Source organism: Mustela nivalis, assembly GCF_964662115.1.
Source record: "Mustela nivalis genome assembly, chromosome: 15".
Lineage (NCBI taxonomy): Eukaryota > Metazoa > Chordata > Mammalia > Carnivora > Mustelidae > Mustela > Mustela nivalis.
Genome location: NC_139034.1, coordinates 71,138,400 through 71,162,216, shown reverse-complemented (window position 1 = coordinate 71,162,216; position 23,817 = coordinate 71,138,400). Strand labels below are relative to the sequence as shown.

Below are 23,817 nucleotides of genomic sequence, written 5' to 3'. Positions count from 1 at the left end.
TCAGTTTCACTTTCTGGCTTTCTCCCAGCTACTTTCTAATGGACAGTTAGATTCAGGCAAGGGTGTGAGCCTCTACAGGGTTCATCTGGATGTGCCCAAGAGCTATGACCTTGAATTCACCATTCAGACAGCTCTAATTAGACTTGCAAGGCCTGTGCAGGCCTGGAGCCTAGTCTGTCTTCCCAAGGGCACACCTGACCATCAGTGTGGCTACTCCAGGGCTTGCGATATGACCATGTGACTATATTCAGACCAAAAGTATATAAATCTTATCTCAGAGAAGCTCTTTTAAAACATTTATGCTAGGGCGCCTGGGTGGCTCAGTGGGTTAAGCCGCTGCCTTCGGCTCAGGTCATGATCTCAGGGTCCTGGGATCGAGTCCCTGCTCAGCAGGGAGCCTGCTTCCTCCTCTCTCTCTCTGCCTGCCTCTCTGCCTACTTGTGATCTCTCTCTGTCAAATAAATTTTTTAAAAAATATATATATTTATGCTAGACTTTCTCTCTCGTTCCCACGGCCCTTCTTTCCCACTGACAATTCCTAGAGGAGCCTTAAGAGCCACCTGTCTCGGATGACAGCGCCACCTGCTGTCCTGGGCTATTCAACTACAGAAAGTTACATTAAAAAAATTAATAATCATCATAGTATTATCTTTATTTTTTGCATATATCGTGATCCCTGTTGCAGCATTTTAGCCTGTTCCCTAAAGAATTTAGTGCTTCGTATCACACTCCATCCCACTGCCAGGGTGAAAAATCCAACACAATACACCAGCGCCATCCTAGTTTAAAAATTCCTCCGCGTGTCCCTGCTCCTCAAAATGGTGTTTCCCAAAGGACAAAACAAAACGAAAACCAAAAGGTCTACAGATCTTCGCATTCAGATCGTTAATGAGAAGAAGGCAGATTACTAAGGGACAGTACAAGTTCTGGTTGGCAGACTAAAACTTGAGAGCCGTTGACCTTTGCCCCATTTCCCACTCGGCTCCATCTCACACCATCAACTCCAGTCACACTGAATTACTCGGTATCCTCTAAAACACATAATGCTTTTCCATCACGTCCATTGTCTCCCTCAGGCGAAGGTGCCCTTGACCCTTCTCCTTCTGTATCCTTTCTACCCAAAACTTTCGTATCTTGCAATAGTCAACTCACGCTTTTCTGAGAGTTCCTGATAGGATTGGCCAATCCCTACTTTGAGCTCTCTTCAACCCTGTCCAATTCACTATCATATGATGTAAAATATTCTATCATAATTTTATTCTGTATCTTCTTCCTCTGAAGTGTCAGCTTTTTGAGGACAAGTACATCGTAATTTCTCCTTTATCCAGCTACTAAATAGTGTTTGTCCAAGACAGACAAGAAAAAAAAAAAAAAAAGAATGGGAAAAAAAGAAAGGTCATTCTGTTTTAGTTTGTCCTAAAGAGGAACTAAGATTTTTATTAAGAAATGTTCACAACTTAGGTGATTATTGAATATACTATAGGTAGGAATTTTTCTAAAACAAAGTCAGAATTGGTCAGGTACATAAAACGTGTCTTAAAAAGCTTTATGTTCAAGTAAGCATTTGTTTTTTCAGAACTCCTTAAAATTTACTATTAACAATTAAGAAAAAGCTTCTGAATTTTTTGAATATAGAGAGAATAAAAGTGAATGACAGGAAGTTCTTCCTAGTGGTTAAATACTGCAGCAGATAAACATCTGAATTTTGCCCAGGAAATGGGGAAATTCTGGATTTGTAGGCACTACATCTGCAACAGTACAAACTCAAAACTGAAATCAGAGGAAAAAGATAGATAAATGATATTTTGAAAACTGGTTACATTTCTCAGAGGGAAGTTGTGCTCTTATATCCAGATCCATTAAAATTAATCAAATGATGGATTAAAAACCCTAGCAAGTACCTGGTGTACAGCAGGCTATCAATAAATGATATTCGTGTTTCTCTTCACACATAGCCATGATAACAAAACATCCCATTTAAGTGATAAATACTTCATTTTAAAATTGGCAACCTACTTAGATGACTGCTCTTGATTGAACTGAGACACCCTATTTCTACCCACAGGTTCTGTCTTACCCCACATTCTCGTATCAACTGAATCATAGTCAAGGGTTCAATTAAGTCCCTAAAACCCATCCCACAGCAGTTCAACATTTTTGATACCTTTCCCTGTCTTGACTTACTCTCATACTCGAATCCCAGGACCTAAATCTTACTCCTAGTGTTTATTCCATTTCCAACGGGTCAATTGTCTCCCCAGTACTTACCAGACTGTAGCTCCCACAATAGGTCCAGCATCTCCTAAGCCCTTGGGGTGTCAGTCCTGGCCACGGTATTGGGCAGGGGTAAGTAAACATTTGTTCCATGTCTTTAGAAAACACCATATTCTAAAGTCTTCACCCGCTGTGGTTTTTTTTTTTTTTAAGACTTTTATTTATTTATTTGACAGACAGAGATCACAAGTAGGCAGAGAAGCAGGCAGAGAGAGAGGAGGAAGCAGGCTCCCTGCTGAGAAGAGAGCCCAATGCAGGGCTCGATCCCAGGACCCTGGGATCAGGACCTGAGCCAAAGGCAGAGGTTTTAACCCACTGCGCCACCCAGGCACCTCCCGCTGTGCTTTTTTAACTATTCCTGCCATCAACCTCACCAAAAGAAGTCCTTCTCGTCCATAATTACATAGCTGTCAGTGGTATTTATTTGGAGGCCATGCCCTATAAATTCATAAATTCCAGGTTTGTTTACATAAGCACCCTAGACAGACTTGCTATAGCTGTTAAAAGCATTCCATACGTAATGATCATCAGGAGAATCTGTTAGCATCTTTAAAAATTTGACCTGATCATTTCTTCTGTTCTAATAATTTCTTAATCTCAATCCAACACTTTATTGGCACCATTAGAGTTCTCACTAAAGGGAGAACTTTAGAGTTCTCTAAAGTTCTCTAAACTCTAAAGAGGAGAACATCTCCTCTGCACAGTCTCTTCCTGACCAGAAAGACCACAATCCAAATATTCCGCATAGGTTTTGCCCATCAGTTAAAAACATCTTGCTTCCTTTCTTAAATTACTTACATCATTACGTAATCTATTCTAGAAGGGCTTCTGGAAAACATCTAATCCATGACTTGTTCTTTCTCTCCAATAACTGCTCTAAGCCATGCAACTAACTGTATCATTCTTCACCGTGGCCAACAGGAAACCCAGAGCCAAAGTGTCCAGCCCAGTTCATGACTGTTGATGCCCCATCCTGTTAAAATGTTATGTATCTCATGTCTTAAACACCTGATTCCCTGTTATTTTTCCTACTCTTATTTCTTGTTTCTAGACTCAGATGCATGATGCTTTCCCTACTGTTACTTTCAGACCATACAGACTTCTGTGCATGGATTTAAACTAGTATTGGGAGATGATACAAACACATAAGATAGAAATCTATAGGCAACTGGAAACAATTAAGACACTGAATGGCTTGACTTCTCACTCAAATTATTAGCTCCCCTACGAGTAGTATAACTCAATCAGATAAATAGCTAAAGGGGCCTACAGCACAGGCATACATTAACAATCCAGTAAGAAGCATATGTCATATGAATTGCCACACACGACACACAGTATAATTAAGGCTATCCACACAGCAATGAATTCAAGGCCAATATGGTCCTCTTGTCTATATGGACTGATTTCAGCTAGATGTACAACCTAAAAAATACATGGGAAGTACCTTAATAGATTCCAGTCACAAAAGAAACAGAACAAAGAAATCCAAATCATATTGATTCTACCTCTAAAATAAGTTTTAAATTGACTTCTTTCCATCTGTACTACCATCACTTTAAGTGGATACTCTACAGACAAGAAGGGTCTCTTAAAAATGCAAATTGTGGCCTCTAGGCTGAAAAACTTCCCATGGCTTTCTACCACTCTTGGGATGAAGTTCAAAATCCTTAACATCCAAAATGGCTCCTGTGACTAACCCCTGCCTCCCTGGGTCACCTCTTCTGCACTCAGCCTTCACTTTCTTAAGCAGGGACATGTTTGCAAAGCGTGGACCCTGCAAAACAAACACATGCAAGAATGACCAGTTACACTTGAGCCTTTCCTCTTCCTCTCCACAGAAGTAAGGGTGGTCTGGATTGACTGTTTCCACTTCATTCTCCCACCAAACCCGCAATCTCAATTCTGACCCCACCCCTACCCCGTAAAGGAGAACATCTGAATAACTGGTGAACTCCCCTAGTTGTCAAATTCAAGACACACTCACCATTTCTTCTCACTCTTAACTTCTTCGTGGGCTCCAACACAATTTGCTCCCCAGTTTTCAAAACCCTTCCCTTGCCTTGCCTTCTGGAACGCCTGAGTTATCTTCTTTCTCCTTGTTTTTAATTATTTGTGTTGCCCAGGTTCCACCTCTCAGATCTGGCCCTGAGTGATGTTCTACCCCCGGGAGAGTCATCTACAAGCCTAGTGATCTACAAACCTTCATCTGTGCCACTGTCTCAAGGGATACTTGGGCCCACGTTCCCAGCTATCTATTGTGTGGTACACCACAACAAACCAGGGTAGCCTCAGAACGGACATGCCCGGTGTTGCACCTTCCCCCCTATAGAGTGTCTTCTACTCTGAAAGCCACTTAAGAAACTGGGTTGGCTCAGTCACTTAAGCGGCTCCTTTGGCTCAGGTCATGATCTTGGGTGCTGGGACTGAGCTCCGGTGCTGGGCTCCCTGCTCGGTGGGAAGCCTCCTTCTCCCTCTGCCCTTCCCCCAACTCGTGTGCTCTCTCATTCGCTCTCTCTCGTAAATAAATAAAATCTTAAAAAACAAAAGAAAGAAGAGAAAAAGAAAAAAACTGTGTATCTGATAACTCTGCCTTCTCCATCTGCTCACTTTTCAAGAAGTGTTTCTCTAAACGGGGTTAAGTAAAAAATGTCTCAGAGGAATGATAAAAATGAACTCACTCAAAACACCCTTCCCCTATGCAAAGACAATAAATTTATTTTCTTAAAAATCAAATAAATCCATTCTCTCAAGGGTAGTACTTCTCGGAAGCTTGAATCTGCTACTATTTATCATGCCCCTTGAAGACACATGCTTAGGGGGCAGCCTTCCTCCCAAGTTAAGTTTTTGCTGAGAACACTAATTTAACAGCTACTAGAAATAATATGCCGCAGAACAGAGTGCGGGCTTGCCAGTTACTCTCCTTGAGGTCACCTTAACCAGAGCTCATAAAAACAGCATCCCAAACTGACACAGGTCTAAGTTTCGGTGTTGTGTGCAGCAAGACACAGCCCTGTAGCGTAAATGGGCTCCAAGTACTGCTTCTCAGAGGGCTGTTTAGGGGATACTGAGTCTTCCCTCCGCCCCTGCTAAATTACAGAGTAATTTCCTGTTCTTTATTTTGATTAATAAGTCAAATGAATTCATCAAATATTGATTAAACACCTGTTCCGTACAAGACACTGTGATAATTATTAAGGATACCAAGAAGGGTTGAATGTCGTTTTGTCCCTTCAGGGCTCAGTCTAAGGGGAAACACATTTGTAAAAAATTTAATTAATGTGACAAAGTGCTATGAAGGAAGTACGTACTCCGTTCTGCAGGACCACAGGGAAAGAAATAATTTCCTTTTCTTGGAGAGATAAGTGGGGGAGCGGGGGGGGGGGTGGTCAAACGATATTTTAACTAGGTGCTTGGTTTACAGGCTCCTTACCAACAACAACAACAACAAAAATACAAGATAGAATATATTTCAAGTTTATAAATAAAAAGCTGGGGTTTTTAGGGTAAAATTTATCTGAATTCACAAAGTTGATGAGTAACAAAACAAACATGGACTCAGATTATCCAGATGAGACAGAAGGAAGAGCAGGTAGGAAGTATGAAAAGGTCTATTTCATTGGGGAAAGCCAAAGCAGGGAGGTGTGGCTGAGCTGGAGGTGTGGCTGAGCTGAGAACCGCTTAGCTGTGGGCTGGGGAGGAGGCTGGGGAGCTGGAAAGGGCCTGAGAGGTTTTCCTGCTTGCAAATTAACAAGCTGGCATGTTCCTGTTTCACTGAGGCTGACAGAAGCCAAGAGACTCCCCCAACAGCAAGCAAGCGCATGAGCGTGGAGCTGGTTACCCTGCTCCTCACTGGGGATGCTCTCCAGGGGGCCTGCACCTGTTGCACTCTGGGGGGTGGGGGTGGGGACATTTGAGGGGCGAGGAAGGGGTTGCCACTTCTGTAGCAAGCCAAGACAATCCTGTTTTTGCCCTGAGAGAAACTCTCCTTCAGGGCTGCTTGTTGGGAACATGAACACAACTGAACAAATGGCCCAAGTAAAGGGTAGTCAGGGCCTTGCATTTTGGGCATAACGAGTAAACACATAGAAACAGGACACTGGGGAAGGTGGATGACCTCTCGCAACGGGGAGGGAAGACATGGGAAAGAGTGGAGCCAAGGAGAGGAGTCTGGAAAAGAAGGTAGGAACATATAACTGAGAAATTTTAATGCAATCCATGGGAGTTTGAACTTTTTCTGCAAGCACTGGGAAGCCGTGAAAGATGTCCTAAGATATGTATCAAACACCACTGGAATGGTTTGTAGAATGAGCTGAACGTTTCTGCTCCGACCTCCGCCTTTTCCTTTCCCAACCCGGCTCTTCTTCATAGTTACTGAAAACACTGCCAATCTAGAAGGTGGTCCTCTTTCTAGAATTTTTTAACTTGCAACCAGGAGACTTGGGTCAGTTTCTCCCCTTGGGGGTAAGATACCTCACAGTCATATTTTCTGCTATAGGAAGAAGCCTACTTGCAGCGGGGGAAAAAAAAAAAATCCTAAGAGATCTGTAAGCATTCTGGTCTGCATTTTCTTATTTTATTTTTTTTTCCAGTCCATCTGCATCTCTTCCCCTCCCTTGTCTTCAGTGTCCCTCAGGAGACCTCCATGGACTCCAAGCATTCCTATTTCAGCTTAGCACAGTTTTAGTTATGTTCCCATCACTTGAACCTGAAGTTCTGAACTAGTTTAGAAGGGCAGTGTTCCCAGCTTCATCTCTAGGACATTACGTTGGAAGCCATATGGAAAATGGCTTCCAATGAAGACAAAAGTGGAAACATGACCAAAAGAGTGTCACAACAGTCCAAGAGAGAAATGACGTTTCCATATGTCCTTATAGACATGACCATCTCTGACTCAGAGATGACTTTAAGAAGTGGTTCCTGGCTCTGAAGGTAGTTTAGGGCACCTCAGTAGTTCCCAGGATAAGCTGTGAGGGAGGACTCATTTCATACATGATAGTTCAAGTTCAAAAACCGACCCTTCCAAATGGGGAGAAAAACATATGACACCAAAGAAGAAGGGGCCAGATCATGAAGGGTCTACAGGAAAGTTGGAATCATTAAGATAAAGAACAACAAGATTGCCTGTCTTTATTGCTGCCGGAACCAAGCCCAAGAGCCCTGAAAAATTATCACACAGAAAAGCCCAGAAGAGTACAATCACAAGGGCTTCACCTCAGTGTTTCTAAATCATATATAATCACATACTTATCACAAAGTAAATAAAAAATTCTAATTCATTTTTAAAAAAATCATCTTTGCCAAGAATTCAAAAGACACAGGAATTTGTGAAGTATATTTTGACTTCTAACCTCTCTCCCATCTCCCCCACCCCACCCCACCCCCGTTGCGAGAGGTCATCCACCTTCCCCAGTGTCCTGTTTCTATGTGTTTACTCGGGATGCCCAAAACGCAAGCCTTGACTACCCTTTACTTGGGCCATTTGTCCAGCTGCGTTCATGCTCCCAACAAGCAGCCCTGAAGGAGAGTTTCTCCCAGGACAAAGAGTAGGTTTGTCTTGGCTTGCTACAGAGAGGCAACCCCTTCCCGCCACCCTGAAACATGCCCCACCCCCCAGAGTGCAACAAGTGCAGGCCCCCTGGAGATCACCCCCTGTGAGGAGCAGGGTAACCAGCTCCACCCTCATGCCGCTTGCTTGCTGTTGGGGGAGTCTCTTGGCTTCTGTCAGCCACAGTGAAACAGGAACATGCCAGCTTGTTAATTTGCAAGCAGGAAAACCTCTCAGGCCCTTTCCAGCTCCCCAGCCTTCTCCCCAGCCCACAGCTAAGTGGTTCTGGCCCTCCAGCTCAGCCACACCTCCCTGCTTTGGCTTTCCTCCTCCTAATTTTACTCAAGCTTATCTACTATTAATGGCACTCTATGCACTTTGTTTTGGGGTATATTCATACATAAACTGGTGTGTGTGTGTGTGTGTGTGTGTGTGTGTGTATGTGTGTGTTTTTTGCTTAGGCTACAATTTGTTTTTTCCTTTAATAAATGCTGTAGGTCATTTGTCCTAATTTGGTTAGATAGCTTTCCCCTCCTGGTTTAATGTCCACTTGTGATTATCCATAATTTATCATTCAATAGATATTAATAGATGTTTACATTAGCTGCAATACTTTTCTGTGCAATGAATATGTATGTACATTATACATAGACACACACACACACGTTGGGATACTCTCCTAAAAGCTGGAATCACCAAGAAAAGGGTATACAAAATTTAAATTTTGAGTGAAAACTGCCGAATTCCCCCAAACGCACAGTCATAGTCAGTTGTTCTGCTCAGTATCTGTAGGTGAGCGCTCTCTTTCCTACAATCACAGGAACATTAGATATCACTATTTTTAATCCTCCACAATGTGATATTCATAAGGAATTAGTTTTCTTCTGTTAATGGTGAGCTCAAGCATCTTCCATATCCTCATTAGTCATTTATATCATTTGAATTTCCTCATTAAGTTCTTTTTTTCATTTCCCTTTGAATATTAGTGTCTTTGTTACCAATTTATAAGAGCTCACTTGTGACTAAGGATGCTAACCTTTTTTTTTTTCTTTTTTTTAGATTTTTTTTTTTAATTTATTTGACAGACAGAGATCACAAGTAGACAGAGACGCAGGCAGAGAAAGAGGAGGAAGCAGGCTCCCTGCTGAGCAAAGAGCCCGACGCAGGACTCGATCCCACGACACTGGGATCATGACCTGAGCCTAAGGCAGAAGCTTTAACCTACTGAGCCACCCAGGCGCCCCAAGAATGCTAACCTTTTGACAACTGTGCATTACAGATGAGACACCATAGGTTTTTTTCTCCTATGTATTTCACTACAATATTTATTATTTTTAAGATTTTATTTATTTATTTGACACAGAGAGAAAGATCACGAGTAGGCAGAGAGGCAGGCAGAGAGAGCAGGAAGCAGGGTCCCTGCTGAGCAGAGAACCTGATGCGGGGCTCGATCCCAGGACCCTGAGATCATGACCTGAGCCGAAGGCAGAGACTTAACCCACTCAGCCACCCAGGTGCTTCTACAATGTTTATTTTTTTGATCACACACAAGTTATATATTCAAACATAATATTTGTTGTTTTGTTTTGTTTTGTTTTGTTTTGTTTTGTTTTGTTTTAAGAAAGGCAAAGGAAAATCACTGAAGGATTTAACACAAGAAATAAAGAGGAGATTTCACTTTTCCTGGGAAATCAGTTGGGAAGCAATTGGGAAGTGGACTGATGAGAACCGAAAGCAGATGTTGGTCGATGGGATCATCCAGACATGCAAGGGCACCACATGAACGCACAGTGGTAGTGACGGGAGTGGGAACAGAACTTTCAGGGCATTTGTGAAACAGAAACCATAGAAGGCGCCAAGTGGATGAATTGGTAGAGTGGGTTGAATTAAACTTCTGTGTTATTAGGGGGTGTTATCAATTTAGTCACATTTCTAACTGAACCCAAAAGAGCTAGGCACCGCCAGTGTTCTTCATAAAATGGGTGAAGGGAAAAGGGAGGGAAAGGAACAATTAATAAAAGCGTAATCATCATTGATCGGAACTTCTAAAAAGTATATGAGTTAACTATAGAACAGATTTATGTTCTGCTTATTTATTGACACATTTTAATTACAAATCAAATATTCTCTGAAAGCTCTGGGTCTAAATACTTAAAGTATATAAAGTTTTGTCATATAGGATCCTGGAATGAAACACATTGGTCCTGTTAAATAGGGCTATTTAATAGAATATTTATAAAGGGAAGGATATAGGAAGACTGTAAGAGGTACTACAGTACTTCTCAGCTAGGAACTGTGGAGAAGAAGCGATTACTACCTCTAAGGGGGCAGGAAAATAAAGTATTGACCAGAATTCAGAGAGAGCTGCAGGGTCACCTGCCAAGAGCTGCAGGACTCTGTAGGGTGAGACCAGCACAGTCCCCCTGCCCAGCCTCCTCCTGGCCACTGTTGGCCTCTGACAGCCAGAGGCGGGGATGCCCACTGATACCCCTGCTTACCGCCCAGACACAGAGCAGGGTGCGGCGTCTGCTTGGAGGGGCCGAGACTGGCCAGCGCGCTGTGCCTTTGTGTCTTTCACGTGGAAGGAAAGTTCTTATCCCCAACATAGGGACACACAAAGACCCGTTAGTACCATGACACACAAAAACATGATAAAACACAGCAGAGAGTTATCTCCTACTCCCTTGCCAAAGTCAATTCTACATTGTAGAACCTGTCCCTCCGGGCCGTCACTCAGCATCCTTCTAGGCACAGTACCCCCCTCTTGATCTTCACTGAATTAATTTAAAAGACAGTATTTTGTAAAAGACTAGTTTTTAGCTCTTAAACCACATAACAGGTACGCAAATCTGATTTTACCATAGAGTTATAGGATAAATAATGAATTATTTCATTTATTAACTAAAATAAGGAACAAAAACATGGACTATGTCTCCAAGAGTACAAGAGTGAATACAGAAAAACATGTGACACTTTGGTATTTGGTTAACATGAAGGAAAAGGGATTCCTACTATGATTTCTTTGCCTGCTCCCTAACCCAGCATAAAGAAGTGTTTACATATATCAAAAAAGAACATTTCTAATAGCGTTAACTAGGTAGCATTTTGTAGAGAATGGTACTATTTTCAGTTTTTCCCCATACCCTGTGGTCCTCAAAAACCACTGAAAGGGAAAAGAAAACACCTCTATCACCATTCCTGTGAAGAAAGAAAAACATATTCTGAGAAGCTGAGTTGTTTGCTAAAGGTCACATGGCCAGTAAGTGATAGAGTCAAGACTAAGCTATTTGAAAAACCGTAAGTTCATTGTTATTCACTTAAATACATGACCATGATATGGGATAAATTATACAGTAAAATGTTTTTTCTGTTTATCCCATGGCAACATTTCAATGCTTTGTCATACCTATTTTTCCTTGTTTTGCATGTAGGATATCTCCGAGGGTGAGTAGATACTAATATTTAATAACCTGAAGCTTATTTGTACCCCTGAACTTATAAAAGTAAAAAGTGAAATTTAGTTTTGTAACTAAAGCTCTTAACTCTACAAACATAGATGCTCAGACCTTGCCCTGACGAACAGGGCCCTGAAGGATCCCTGGGTTCTTCAGCCTTTTCCCTTTTTCCGTATCATTCCTATTTCCTTCACCTTTTAAGTTGATCAAAAAAAAACTTTGTTAAAAATGACTTTTTTTTCCCCCCAGAGTGAAATGTATTCCGAGGCTGGTGAGAACAGACTGTTAATCTCTTCATTTTATTGACCTACTTCAGTTTCAGCTCATTAAACACAGACATTTTCAATGATCAAAAGAAAATGAACCAAATGTAACTTGCTACAACCTTACTAAATAAGAGAGTTGCTCAAAAGGCAAATAAATCTGAACAGGTAATTTAATATTGACAATCTTCCATTTAAAGAATATATCTGTAATGAACAAGGACATCCAGAAATAATGTTTACATTCCTTTGATCAATGAAGGCACAGTCTTGGCTTATTATCAGACTCCTCGGTTCTTACCCCTCTCCCCAAAAAAATCTTGAAGAAATCATGAACTAAAGTCCCTTGAAACTGTAAGAAAAAGAAAAGCAAAAGACTATGAGCTCTAAAAAGATAGCTGCAAAGATAACTTAATTATATTGTCTATATACAATTACAAAAGCTAAAATAAATTTGATTATCATAGCACAGAGGAGAGAAAAAAAAAAGTCATTCAAACTCATTACCCTAATAAGAGTAATACACAATTTATAAAAGAAGAAAATGTTTACTGCCTTCTAAATATAATTGCATTTGAAACATAAATTTGAGTTCATTGTTGAACCATATCAAAATATCTGTGTCTCATTAGCACTGACTTAAATAATCCTTCTATTTAGGTAGAATTTCCTAATACCTCTTCTCAGATATCCTAAATAAATAACCAACTACACTTCATACAGAAAAAAAAAATTTTCAAAGTATTATTGAAAGATATTCTAAAGACTAAGTAAATATTTCTAAAATTGGAATTGTTGGAAATAGTTTAGACACAGTTTACCTGCTACCATATATCATGTTTTGTGATTTAGCAGGAATTATATTTTTGCTTATCCTGGAAGGCCTGGTCTCTCTACTTAGTCTGCATGGAGTCTGGACCCCAATCTGATATCTTTTAACAATCTTCCTAGCTCAGGAATGACTCCATAAATAAGAGATAGGTGCTTTACTCCCAACATGGAATTAACAATGGTGGGAGATGAGAAAACAGAATCATTTTCTAGTTCCTTAAATTTCCTCACAGAAAGAAACCACTTTGAAAGAAAAAAAAGGGGGGGGGGTAGAAAAAATCAAATAAAACACAAACCCATCAATCCAGAGCCAAATATAAATTATATTTGGTCACCTTATCTTTCTCCATCCTCCCAACAAGAGACGAATTAATGCTCGAAGTCAGATCAGTCACTGTCTACATGAAGATAAAAACTGTGTAAATGAATCCCTTAAACATCAAATAATCTTCCTTTACTTCCAGGACATTTGAGGAAACTTTCTTCCAGACATTTGTTCGGCAACTCATTTTTTCCATTTCAAAAATATTTGATAATGTAAATTAAAATTCCTTTAAGTTTAAACTTAAAAAAACTGGGTCACTTTATAGAATTTGTGGCAGAGGTACATAAGAAAACACTGACTCCTGGAAAATAATTCACTCAACAACACAACTGAGCCCAGATCAGAAGGTTTTTTTAAAAACCTCACCTCCTACATTTCCCATTGTTAACAGTAAGCATAGGAAACTATGTAAAGACCGTAGACAGAGTATGTTAGGTAAGTACACATCTAAGATTAATTCTACAAATCAAAATGTATTTCTTGATTTTGGCCTAACCACAGAACATTAAGATATGCCGATCACGGACGTTACTCTCAAATAGCCTACAGTCAAGCAGAGGGAAAGAAATATATTCAAAATCAGCATTACTGCTTTGAGTCTCTACCTACATGAGAAATAAATATTGGTCCCTATGTGGTAGATCTGAGGATTCCAAGGATGATCAAGGCCCAGAAAGGACCTCGAGATGGTGGCAGGAGACGGAGACGGTGAGCTTTATAAGGGCTGTCCCTCACAGTAGGAGACCACCCCCCCCAGGCCCCATAACACAGGGGCACCACCTAGAAGAGGAAGACGACAGGGAGACTCCCAGGAGAGAGGGAGCAGTGGAAGGCGCTCACGTATCCCCTAGCTCGGAGAAATGGCTCAGCAACAAGATGAGAAGTTTCTGAATCTGAGAACTTCCAAAGGCAGCAGTGGCGTGGGTGTTTCATAGCCCCCAAGTGTGTTTTAAGCATGGTGGGCCAATGATGGGAGCAGTATGCAAAGCAAGCAGGCTCTAAGCGACTAAAAATATGCTGATTTGAGTTATATTTAAAGCAACTGGATGTGTAAAAATTTGAATTTGGCCCTCGAGGGCTCTGGGCTAATCATCTTGACCTGATGTGAAGAAGTAAAAATCACAGGGCACAGGGCCATCTTGAACCCATTTACACAGCACCGGAAAACTTGAGAAATATCATGATGTAGAGATAGCAGAATCTTAGATATACGGGCTATCCATCTGTGGACTGACTCCTAGAGTTTAATGTAAGAATCAGAGAGGTTCAGAGGATGTAGCAAAGTCTTCAACAAATATTTCAAGGGGCGCCTGGGTGGCTCAGTGGGTTAAAGCCTCTGCCTTCGGCTCAGGTCATGATCCTAGGGTCCTGGGATCGAGCCCCACATCGGGCTCTCTGCTCACCAGGGAGCCTGCTTCCCTCTCTCTCTGCCTGCCTCTCAGCCTACCTGTGATCTCTGTCTGTCAAATAAATAAATAAAATCTTAAAAAAAAAAAAAAAATTTCAAGTCTTAGTCCACATCAGACACTCTTGTAGGCAGCCAAAGAGAACCTTCTGTGAATAAGGCAGCCAGCAGCACCAACAGCATAACAGACAGGGCCTGTGCCAACTGCGAATGCAGGATTCGGTTTGCACTGCAAGATGGTAAGCGCAGAACATTAAACCATTCAACCTTCTGAGGGTGGGACCCTGTGTGAGTGCCCAGGTGACACGTCCACGAACCTGGCCTTGGCAGATGTGTTCTCTGTTCTCATCATGCACACCGTCTAGTGGTGACAGAGCAATAATAAAAACAAAGAAAAAACATATGGCACCATGAAAGAAAGATGGGGATTATACAGTAATAACTGGGGGAACAGAGTCCAATGAACTTGGAGAAAAGCCTCTCCAAAGAGCTGACATTGCAACCGAGACCTGAGCCAGGCAGCTACATAATGTGCGTGTGTGAAAGAGCTATAGGTTGGACAGTTTATGCCAATGGTTCTCAACCAGGTAATGCAAAGAGTTACTGGTGGTTATTTCTGGATGGTAAATTTTGCTTTCTTTGTACTTTTCAGTACTTTGAATATTCAAGAGAATGAGTATTCTTTCATAAAAACATGAAAGTACAAAATCTCATTTTCTTTCTATGAAAGTGCATTATGCATTCAACTTACGTAGCAGCCATATGTGAACTTGATATGGCTAATCAAAGACCTAGAGGGGATTATGCTAAGTGAAATAAGTCAGACAGAGAAAGACAAATACTGGATGTACTGGGTGATTTTACTTATATGTGAAATTTTTTTAAAAAATGAAAAGACAAAACAAAGAGAAGCAGACTCATACATGCAAGAAACAAACTGTTGGTTACCAGAGTGGGGAGGGACTGGGGGATGGACGAAACAGATAAAGGGAATTAAGATGCTACAGTTTTGAGGCGCCTGGGTGGCTCAGTCAGTTAAGCGCTGCTTTCTGCTCAGGTCATGATCCCAGAGTCTCCCTCTGTTTGCTCTGCCTGCTGCTCCCCCTGCTTGTGCTCTTTCTCTCTGTCAAATAAATAAAATCTATTAGAAGATTTAAAAAATTAATAATACAATTTTTAAAATATTCTACAGTTTTAAAATATGTAAGTCATGGGGATATAATGTACAACACAGGGAATATAGTCAATAATACCATAATAATTTTTTATGGCCACAGATGATAACTAGCCTTATGGTGGGAATCATTTCATAATCTATAAAAATACCAAATCACTATGATTTACACCTGAAGCTAACAGGATATTGCATGTCAATTATACTTCAATAAAAAATTAAAAATTAATTTAAAAATGTAAAATCTTACAAATAGTTTTTAAAAGAAACAGTAAGTGTTGGCAAGGATGTGAAGTAAAAGGAACCCTGGGGCACTGCTGGTGGGAATGCAAACTGGTACAGCCACTGTGGGAGACAGCATGGAGGTTCCCCCAAAAATTAAAAACAGAACTGCCCTATGATCCAATAATTGCACTACTGGGTATTTATCCAAAGAACAAGAAAACACCGTTCAAAATGATACATGCACCCCTGTTTTTACTGTAGCATTATTTATAATAGCCAGACTATGGAAGCAGTCCAAGTGTCCATCAAAGACGAGGTGATGTAAATACTGATGGAATATTATTTAGCCAGGAAAAAAAGAATGAAATGTTGCCATTTGCAACAACATGGATAGATCCAAAGAGTATGCTGTTAAGTGAAATAAGCCAGTTACAGAAAGACAAGCGCCATATGATCTCACTCATCTGTGGAATTTAAGAAATAAAACAAACAAAGGAAAAAGAAAAGAAAAAGGCAAATCAAAAAACAAACTCTTAACTAGAGAGAACAAAGAGACGGTTACCAGATTTGGGGGGGGGGGGGTGGTATGGACAAAACAGGTGAAGGAGATTAAGAGTAAACATATCTTGCTGAGCACTGAGTAATATGGAATTGCTGAATCACTATATTGTACACCTGAAACTAATACAACACTATCTTAACTACACTGAAATTAAAATAAAATAAGTAATTTTTAAAATAATAACATTTTTTAAAAAGTTTTCCTATATACTGTGACTCATAGAAGAATGACTAATCATGTTAAGGTGATTTTTAACAGGAGCATTAGTGAAATTTGAAATTTCTAAAGCTGAAAAGAGGAAGAATTGAGGACATAGCTGGTGTTGTCTTTTCTTCTGGACGAAGGTCAAGCTTTTGTAAAAGAAAGGTAATTAATGGAAAATGGCTATTCTCTATTAAAAGTAAAGCTATTGTTACTTACCGAACCAGATCAGGCACCACAGTCACAGACAACCTATTCCAACAAAGCATATCACTGAAGCCTTTCATGACCCCATTTTAAGGTTTATGGTTTCTTCAACAGTTATACCAAGAGACCACTGATTTATAAATCATTTCTGTTTAAGAGAGGCCTCTGTTTGTTGGAATGCTGCTGTTGGTATTACACCAGTTAATGACAAAATAAATATCACAGACTCAGAGGGTCTTCTTATCAGACCTGGAAAGTAAGTTATACACACGCACATGTGTGCACGCACGCGATAAAAATCATATTTCAGAAAGCCCTGGGCAAGTTGGAAACTGGAGAAGAATGATAAAATGTTATCCTTAAGTTCTCCAAACTGCACCTCTCCTAAAGCCAATTATACAAATACAAGATGTTGGACACTTGGAAGACAGGAACCTACATTGTGGGATGGAGGGAGAAAGGGGACACACACAGCATTTATACTTGCTAGTGAGCTGGGTGTGATTAGTGCACTTCAGGCCCCTGACAGACAGTCATACTCCATGGCCTTAAAGTAGAAAACCACACTCTCTGTGTGACCAGTAAGTTTCACTAAAGGTCTGGATAAAAATGGCACACCTGATTGTCACAGCCACCAACGCACACACTCAGTTTTGCGGAGGAGAAAGTGACAAGCTGCTCTGACAATGGAACCAAGCCGATGTTTACAAGTCAACCGGACAACATGCACAGACTCAGAGAGCAACCATGGGACAAGGCCACCAGGGACCTGTGAGAGGCAGGAAGGCCACCAGGACACTCTGCAACCTCAAAAATGACTCAACAGCCCCCTCTTCTGACCAAAAAGAGAGCTGCCACTTCTTCCATAATGACAACTATCCCCACCTTAACCCTGCTAGCCCCTAAACAAATTGTAAAAATCCCCAGTTCCTGAACTGCCCTGCTTCATTCAACAGTCCTTGATACCAATCAACACAAGCCCAAGTCTTCGAAAAAGGCCCTCCCTGGGGGCCCTTCAGCAAGACACCAAGAGTTCCTGTGCTGAGTGATGGCCCTTGCTGCAGAAACCAAATGGAGCCTACTTTGTTTGATTATAGGGCCGTTTCTGCTGGGTTGGGGTGGACGGGCTTCAACACAGACCAATCCTGATGTTAATATTCTGCCCCGGCATCAGACCATGGGTCCCTTTTATGACTCAGGAAATGTGATCACCACAGCTATGTTCCTTAAGTAGCAGAAAGGGCTAAATTCATGAGAAACAAGAGTTCCAGTTTGAGATTACAATCAATGAATGACTATGGCCACCCTAAACCATCCTATAGGCGCTACTTTGCCTCCCTGAATCCAGACAGCAGAGCTAAGACGGTGGTAGTAGTAGTAGCTATGGGCACTGCAGCTAGCTACAATACAGCTGTTCCTCAGTGTCCATTAGTTCATGGAAATACATATATAATCATATTTTTTTTACCATATCCTAATAAAAACCATTTAGATAGGTTTCTTTCTTAGAGTTTCCATTAGCTCATGAACAGAAACAAAATATTCACTATAACCTAATAAATTCCATTTAGAATAGAAAATTACTTCCCAATTTTAAAAACAATCATTTATGACCAAAACAAACAAACAAACAAACAAACCTATTTGGGGGGTATAGCTCAGAGGTAGAGCATTTGACTGCAAAAAAACCTATTATCATAAAAACATCATCTGATGTCTAGAGATCTAAAACTAAAATTTCACCCTTAAAGGCCACATCTAATTAAAACTTTAAGACACTAAATAAAAAAACTAGAATGACCACAGCACATTTAGTGAGCACTTACTGTGTGCATTTGTGCTCTTCTGCACACACACACATTATTTCATGTCATCTAAGAACTAATATTCTCATCTCACAGATGACAAAACAGAGGTTCGAAGGTCATAACCAATTAACCGAGGTCCCAAGCTACAAGGGGGCAGAATCAAGTTTTGAAACCCAAGGCCTGTAATTCCAGATTCCAAGGTTACCAAGTAGATTGCTTCTACTGGGTGTGAAAATGAATCAACAACGTCCTTGAAACAATTATAAGACTGGATCTTAAGGAAACCAGTTTAAAAACTACAGCTACACAGCACTAAAGTGTCCTTTACAATTAGAATTTCATTTTGCCACATCCAGTTTATTTTTATTATCCCATTTATGGGCCAAAGCTCCCAAGAAAAAGTTATTTTTCACAAACTACTCCTTGTACCAATGAACTTCCGTTTTAAAACCAGTTGGCATATAAATTACCTGAATATAGTCCTGGATTTTTTTTATGAGCTTCTCTGCTCTGAATTACCTTCTTGAAAAACGGAAAGAATGCAAGTGTGAACAATGAATGTGTGAAGAGAATTTCAATGGGAAGGCATTATCCCTCCTCCCCAATAAATAAAATAAAAATAAAAGAACTTTTAAAAGACACACTAAGCTTTGTTGTTTTTTTCTCTCGAATAAAATAAACAAGAGCAAAGGGCACCTTGACTACTACTTAGGAAATAAAATCAGAATGCAGGGAAATCTGTAATGCTAATCACATTTACACCTTCTCTCCTTTTTTACATTTCTCATCCAACATCCTTAGAAGCTCAATAGGCTTAAAAGAATTGGAGCAGGGTAGAGAACAAAGGTGAGGAGAATCTGAGAAATGACTTGAATGGCTGTTCTCACCGTTTTTAATAATTCTAAATTGAGTAACATAGTGCTCAAAAGATACAAAAGTCACAAATGTAGGAAGAAACTATAGAAAGTTGTTCTACCTGCTTATATTATAAAAATGGGATTCTGACTAGACCTCTCAGGAATTAACCACTTGTAGACAGTAAATAAAGAAAAAAAACACACACACACACACACACTTTTCAAGGAAACAAGTATCAGATTTAAATGTATTAGGTTTTTTTGGGGGGGGGGGGTACCTCAGGACCTTGAGATCATGACCTGAGCCAAAATCAAGAATCCGATGCTTAACTGACTGAGCCACCCAGGCACCCCCTAAATGTATTAGCTTCTGTCAGTGAAAGCCCATACGCCAAGTAAATACATTTATTACAAGGAATAACAATATCTGTATTTTTACATGGAAATGACCAGGTATATTAACTATTGTTCTCTCTTGAGATTGAGGATGACGTTAGACAGTAAGATACCCAACTGCTATCCTCAATCAAGCTAATGTTATAGATCATATACAAATACAAAAATAGAGCAAAGCAGTTACAAAGCACATCGTCTATGTGTGGTTTGCTCAGTTTGGGAATGAGATTGTTACAGTGGGAAGAAGAGAAGTATCAATGTCAAAAGAAATAGTTTAATATTTTATTTAATTATTCAAATAAAGCAATCACTAACAATACGGAGCCAAGAATGATTCTAATCAAGGGGATTCTAATTCAGAATAATACTTTCATGTGACTTTTTCTTAATGCAAATATCAAAAGAATTTAACCCTTCTTCCATCAGCTCCACTGATGTCCCTAAGTGCAACCCCACAGAGCCCCTTTCCTTGGTACTGCTATGATTCCCCCATCATGGTAAGCCACAGATAAAGGAAGGTCTAGCAACAGGGAAGCAAGCCAGAATGTCATAGAAAAGAAGGTGCATCCCATCCTGGCTCTTTGTTAGGGGTCATGGGTATCAAATGCAAATAAGGACACTACCTCCTTCTCTAGAGGGCAGAGCTTCAGTTTCCTCTCACATCCTGGTAAAAAGGTCCCTCAGTGATTGATACTCTGGAAAGTTCCTCTACAAAAAACATGAAATACACACAAGGTTCTAGAAATGTAACACCTAATCGGTATGTTACATTCGGCAGGTACCAGAAATACTAAGATATGAGAAAGGCAAGGAAATCATGGCCTTACTGGGGAGCAGTCAACATTTCCTGAACATAGCAGCCAAAATTATGGCATTTCTGGGATAAAGTCTAATAATGCAGCTCAATGTCTTCACCCTGCCCACCTCCCCAACACAACTCCCATTTTAGTAGTATTAGCTACTGATAAGTGAGTTTTAGTTTTGTTTTTTAATAAAAAGAATGTACTGATATACACCAATGTGCCCAAACTATTGAGGAGAAAACTGCCCTAAGCTGAGAATACCAACTGTCTTCTCTCAAATAGTATAGAAGCAGCACATAGTACTGAATAGACATTCAAATAAATACTTGAAATATTTCAAAAATTAAAGACTGGTCATGTAAACTAAAATGGATTCAGTGTTCCCAAATTCTCAGATTGTCCTTGTAAAATGACTGGGGAACTAGGTTCACCACCAGCAAAGCAATTAAGCAAGACAGCTACAGCTCCATAGTGCTAAAAGCAAGTCTCTTCGCCCTAAAAACTCGGGCAGAGGATGTAAATTTTAGACCCAAGCATCCTCTACAAATAATTTTTTTCAACCAATAAGATCACAGCATTCGTCTGTGCACTGACTTCACAGTCAGGGTGCACCGCATAGTACGATCTTAGCTTCAGACACCGTTTACTGCGTTTGACAACTAAGACCTCATCTCCCAGACCAAAGGTAAACTGGAAATCCCGCCAGCAGAAGGGAATTTGCGCGGCAGCGGTGGGAAGCAGGGGTAAAGGTGCAGGCAAACTGCGTTGCAAGAAGCAGAATCTACACCCGCTACGCTCGCCGTATTCTCTCCCCTTCAGTCTCTGCCATACGTCTCATCCATGCTTAGTGAGTGGCTTCCCCATACGTTCAATCTGATCGCCTGTTGCCGTCACACCTTGCAGGCGGTAAAACTACCCAGTTGGTCTGAGAGACGCACTGGGTAGTTCAGGTTCCCGCAAGGAGGGCTGCGTGCCAGGGCGCAGAGAGGCGGCTAAGGGTCATACCAGTGCGGGTGCACCGGTCCGCGTCTGAATTAAAAAGGAGACTGGCTGCCCATTCTCCAGCAAAGGGTTTGTATTTTTAGCATCAAACTTGGAGCGACCAACCCAACTCTGCCCACTGCACGAGAAAGCAGCAAACCGAGGGCCCCCGGCGGGGCAGTGGTGAAATTTCCACTCGCAACAGAAACGCAGTCAGGCCGCGCTGTCCCCAGCTGTCAGCTTTGCGGGCCTCTTCCAACATCAGCAGAGACTGCCGGAGCCAGCGGGGGCGGCCAATGCCCAGAGCCCAGCTCAGCCTCGGGCGGAGTCAGGGAGTCCCCGCACACCGAGCTGCCCCCCGTGGCCTCCCTAGGGTTCACGATGCCCGGCCGGAGTGCCTGAAAGGTCATCTGGCCACGAACAGCCACCCCGAGGGCCTGGGGAGCGCGGAGTCCCCGCTCAGGACGCCCCCGGCCCGCGCCCAGGCGCAGCGCTCTGCGCCGGCCCGACGCGCCTCACCTGCCCGCGGCGAATCCGGCAGCCCCTTGACACCTCCCACCAGGCGCCACTGGAAAAGTTTCCGAACTTCTTCGCAGCTGGGCATGTCCTCGCTCCGAGTAGACCCAACGAGAGCCAAGAGGAGGAGACAGCAACAGCCCGCGCGCCAGGTCGGTGAGTCCATCATCGGTGTCCTCGTCGCCCCTTCCCACGCAGTGGACCCCACTGCCCCCGCGCGCCCTGCGTTGCAGGCGCTGGAAAACGCTCGGCGGTCGCGGTTCCCAGAAGGTGCAAGCTGGCGGCGGGCGCTCCGGGGCCGTTCCGGGACGCCGGCTTCACCTGGGGGCACTTGGCTTTCTCCCGGGGAGCCCCGAGGCTGGAACAGCAGAGTTCTCCGGCAGAGCGCCGCGAGGTCTCCGGGCGCGAGTTGGCGCAGCCCGAGGGAGGAAAACGGCTGGAGCCGCACGGAGCCCGCGAGCATCCGGCTCTGGCCACCGCCGCGGTAGCCGCGGGCTCAGCCAGCAGCGGCCAACCTGGGACGCGCCCGCCCGCCGCGCTCCGCGGGCAAGCCCCGCCCCTCCACGTTCCGCCCCGCGCCCAGGCTCCGCCCTCCCCACGCCACGCCCCCGGCGCGCCTCCCGCGGCTGCTCCCGCCTTCCCGCTGTCAACGCGGCCCCACGCAAGACGGACCTCGGAGCCCGCTGCCTGGATCGAGGAAACGAAGGAATAAAACGAAAGCCCGGCCGCGCTCTCGCAGTCCTTCCCGAGGAACGACCGTCTGATGAAAAGACGAGCGAGCGTAGGAAGAGGCTCCGAGAAGATCAGGGATGAGAAACACCAGCTGGAAGGAGGATGAAGTTCTTGGCTGGAAGTCGAGGTCTTCAGGGCACGGGCATTCCTGTCGAAATTGTGTGAAATAGGATCTGGGCACACACCAAGGGCAAAACCTACACAGGGGAAGATCCCAACCGAGAAGCTTGATCGCATTCACGAGGTTTTAAGACGATCCATGAGAAGTTAACTTTTTTAAAAATTGGTTTGTGTTACTGCCTTGGAACATTTTTCTGTAACATTAACTGACTCCGAGAGAATTTAGAGATCATAAGAATTACATTCAAACATCATCAGGCTCTTCTTATCACAGTAGAGTCCGGTTTGGTCTCTCGTCAACCTTCAGCATTGTATTTTACTTCAGTACTTCGTATCTATCTGGGCCCTTCTGAGATGTATCACCCCTGGAATTTGTAAAAAAAAAAAAAAAAAAAAAAAATTCTAAAAAGGAAGATAGAAAAATGAAGACTTTAGGCAATTTAAAAATGACAAAGGAATTTTGTCAATTTACAATTTACAAAAAGAATACATTAGAAACCATACATCAGTGGGTCATGCGCATTTTCTAAACGTGACTAACTCAACAGCCTGCGAGGGACAAGGGTCTCTTCGTCCACAGGCACCTGAAGGTACTACTCCTCCAGTCAAACAAAACTGCTTGAAAGCATCAGGCAGGGTGGACTATAAATGCCTCAACCACTTAAAAGGAATTTAATCTCAAATTTGAACCCTTGCCAAGAGATAGAAATGAATAATTTTAAGTCTTAGTTAAGTGTCATGGGACTTTTAATGACCATTTGATATCAATGGCAGCACTCTCAGCAGTAGATTGCTTGCTTTAAAACCATTCCAGGGAAATGGCTGAGATACTTCTTCAGTGAAATAGTGTTCACTTGCCTTTTGACATCAATTCCATGAATACTAGGTTTTTGGTGGATTTTTTTTTTTTTTGAGACGCTCTCTCAGTAAATGAGAATGGGGGGAGGGGAAACAGCTGCTTTTAAATTCAAGGACTTCAAGCAAAGCGGTGTATTCGTACCCCTGGGGGAGCTGGGAAGAACTTCCCCCATGAACTTCTCTAGCCACCAAGCATGCAGAGATTGCTTGGAAGTCAGCAATACGTATCTATGAGAATGACGCGGAGGATGTATATAGCACCTAGATGACAGACAG

The 23,817-nt window shown here is 42.2% G+C and overlaps 1 protein-coding gene across 9 annotated transcripts in view; it reads right to left on the bottom strand.

Moving 5' to 3' along the window:
- Positions 1 to 22,431, bottom strand: part of GPC5 (glypican 5) — a 1,409,494-nt gene extending 1,387,063 nt beyond the window's left edge. For all 9 annotated transcript variants that reach the window (XM_082700893.1, XM_082700897.1, XM_082700896.1 and 6 more), the window contains exon 1: positions 21,835 to 22,431. In XM_082700893.1, coding sequence (XP_082557019.1) covers positions 21,835 to 22,294 — 460 coding nt within the window. In that variant the 5' untranslated portion in view covers positions 22,295 to 22,431. The remainder of the gene's footprint in view (positions 1 to 21,834) is intronic.
- Positions 22,432 to 23,817: the final 1,386 nt, after the last annotated feature.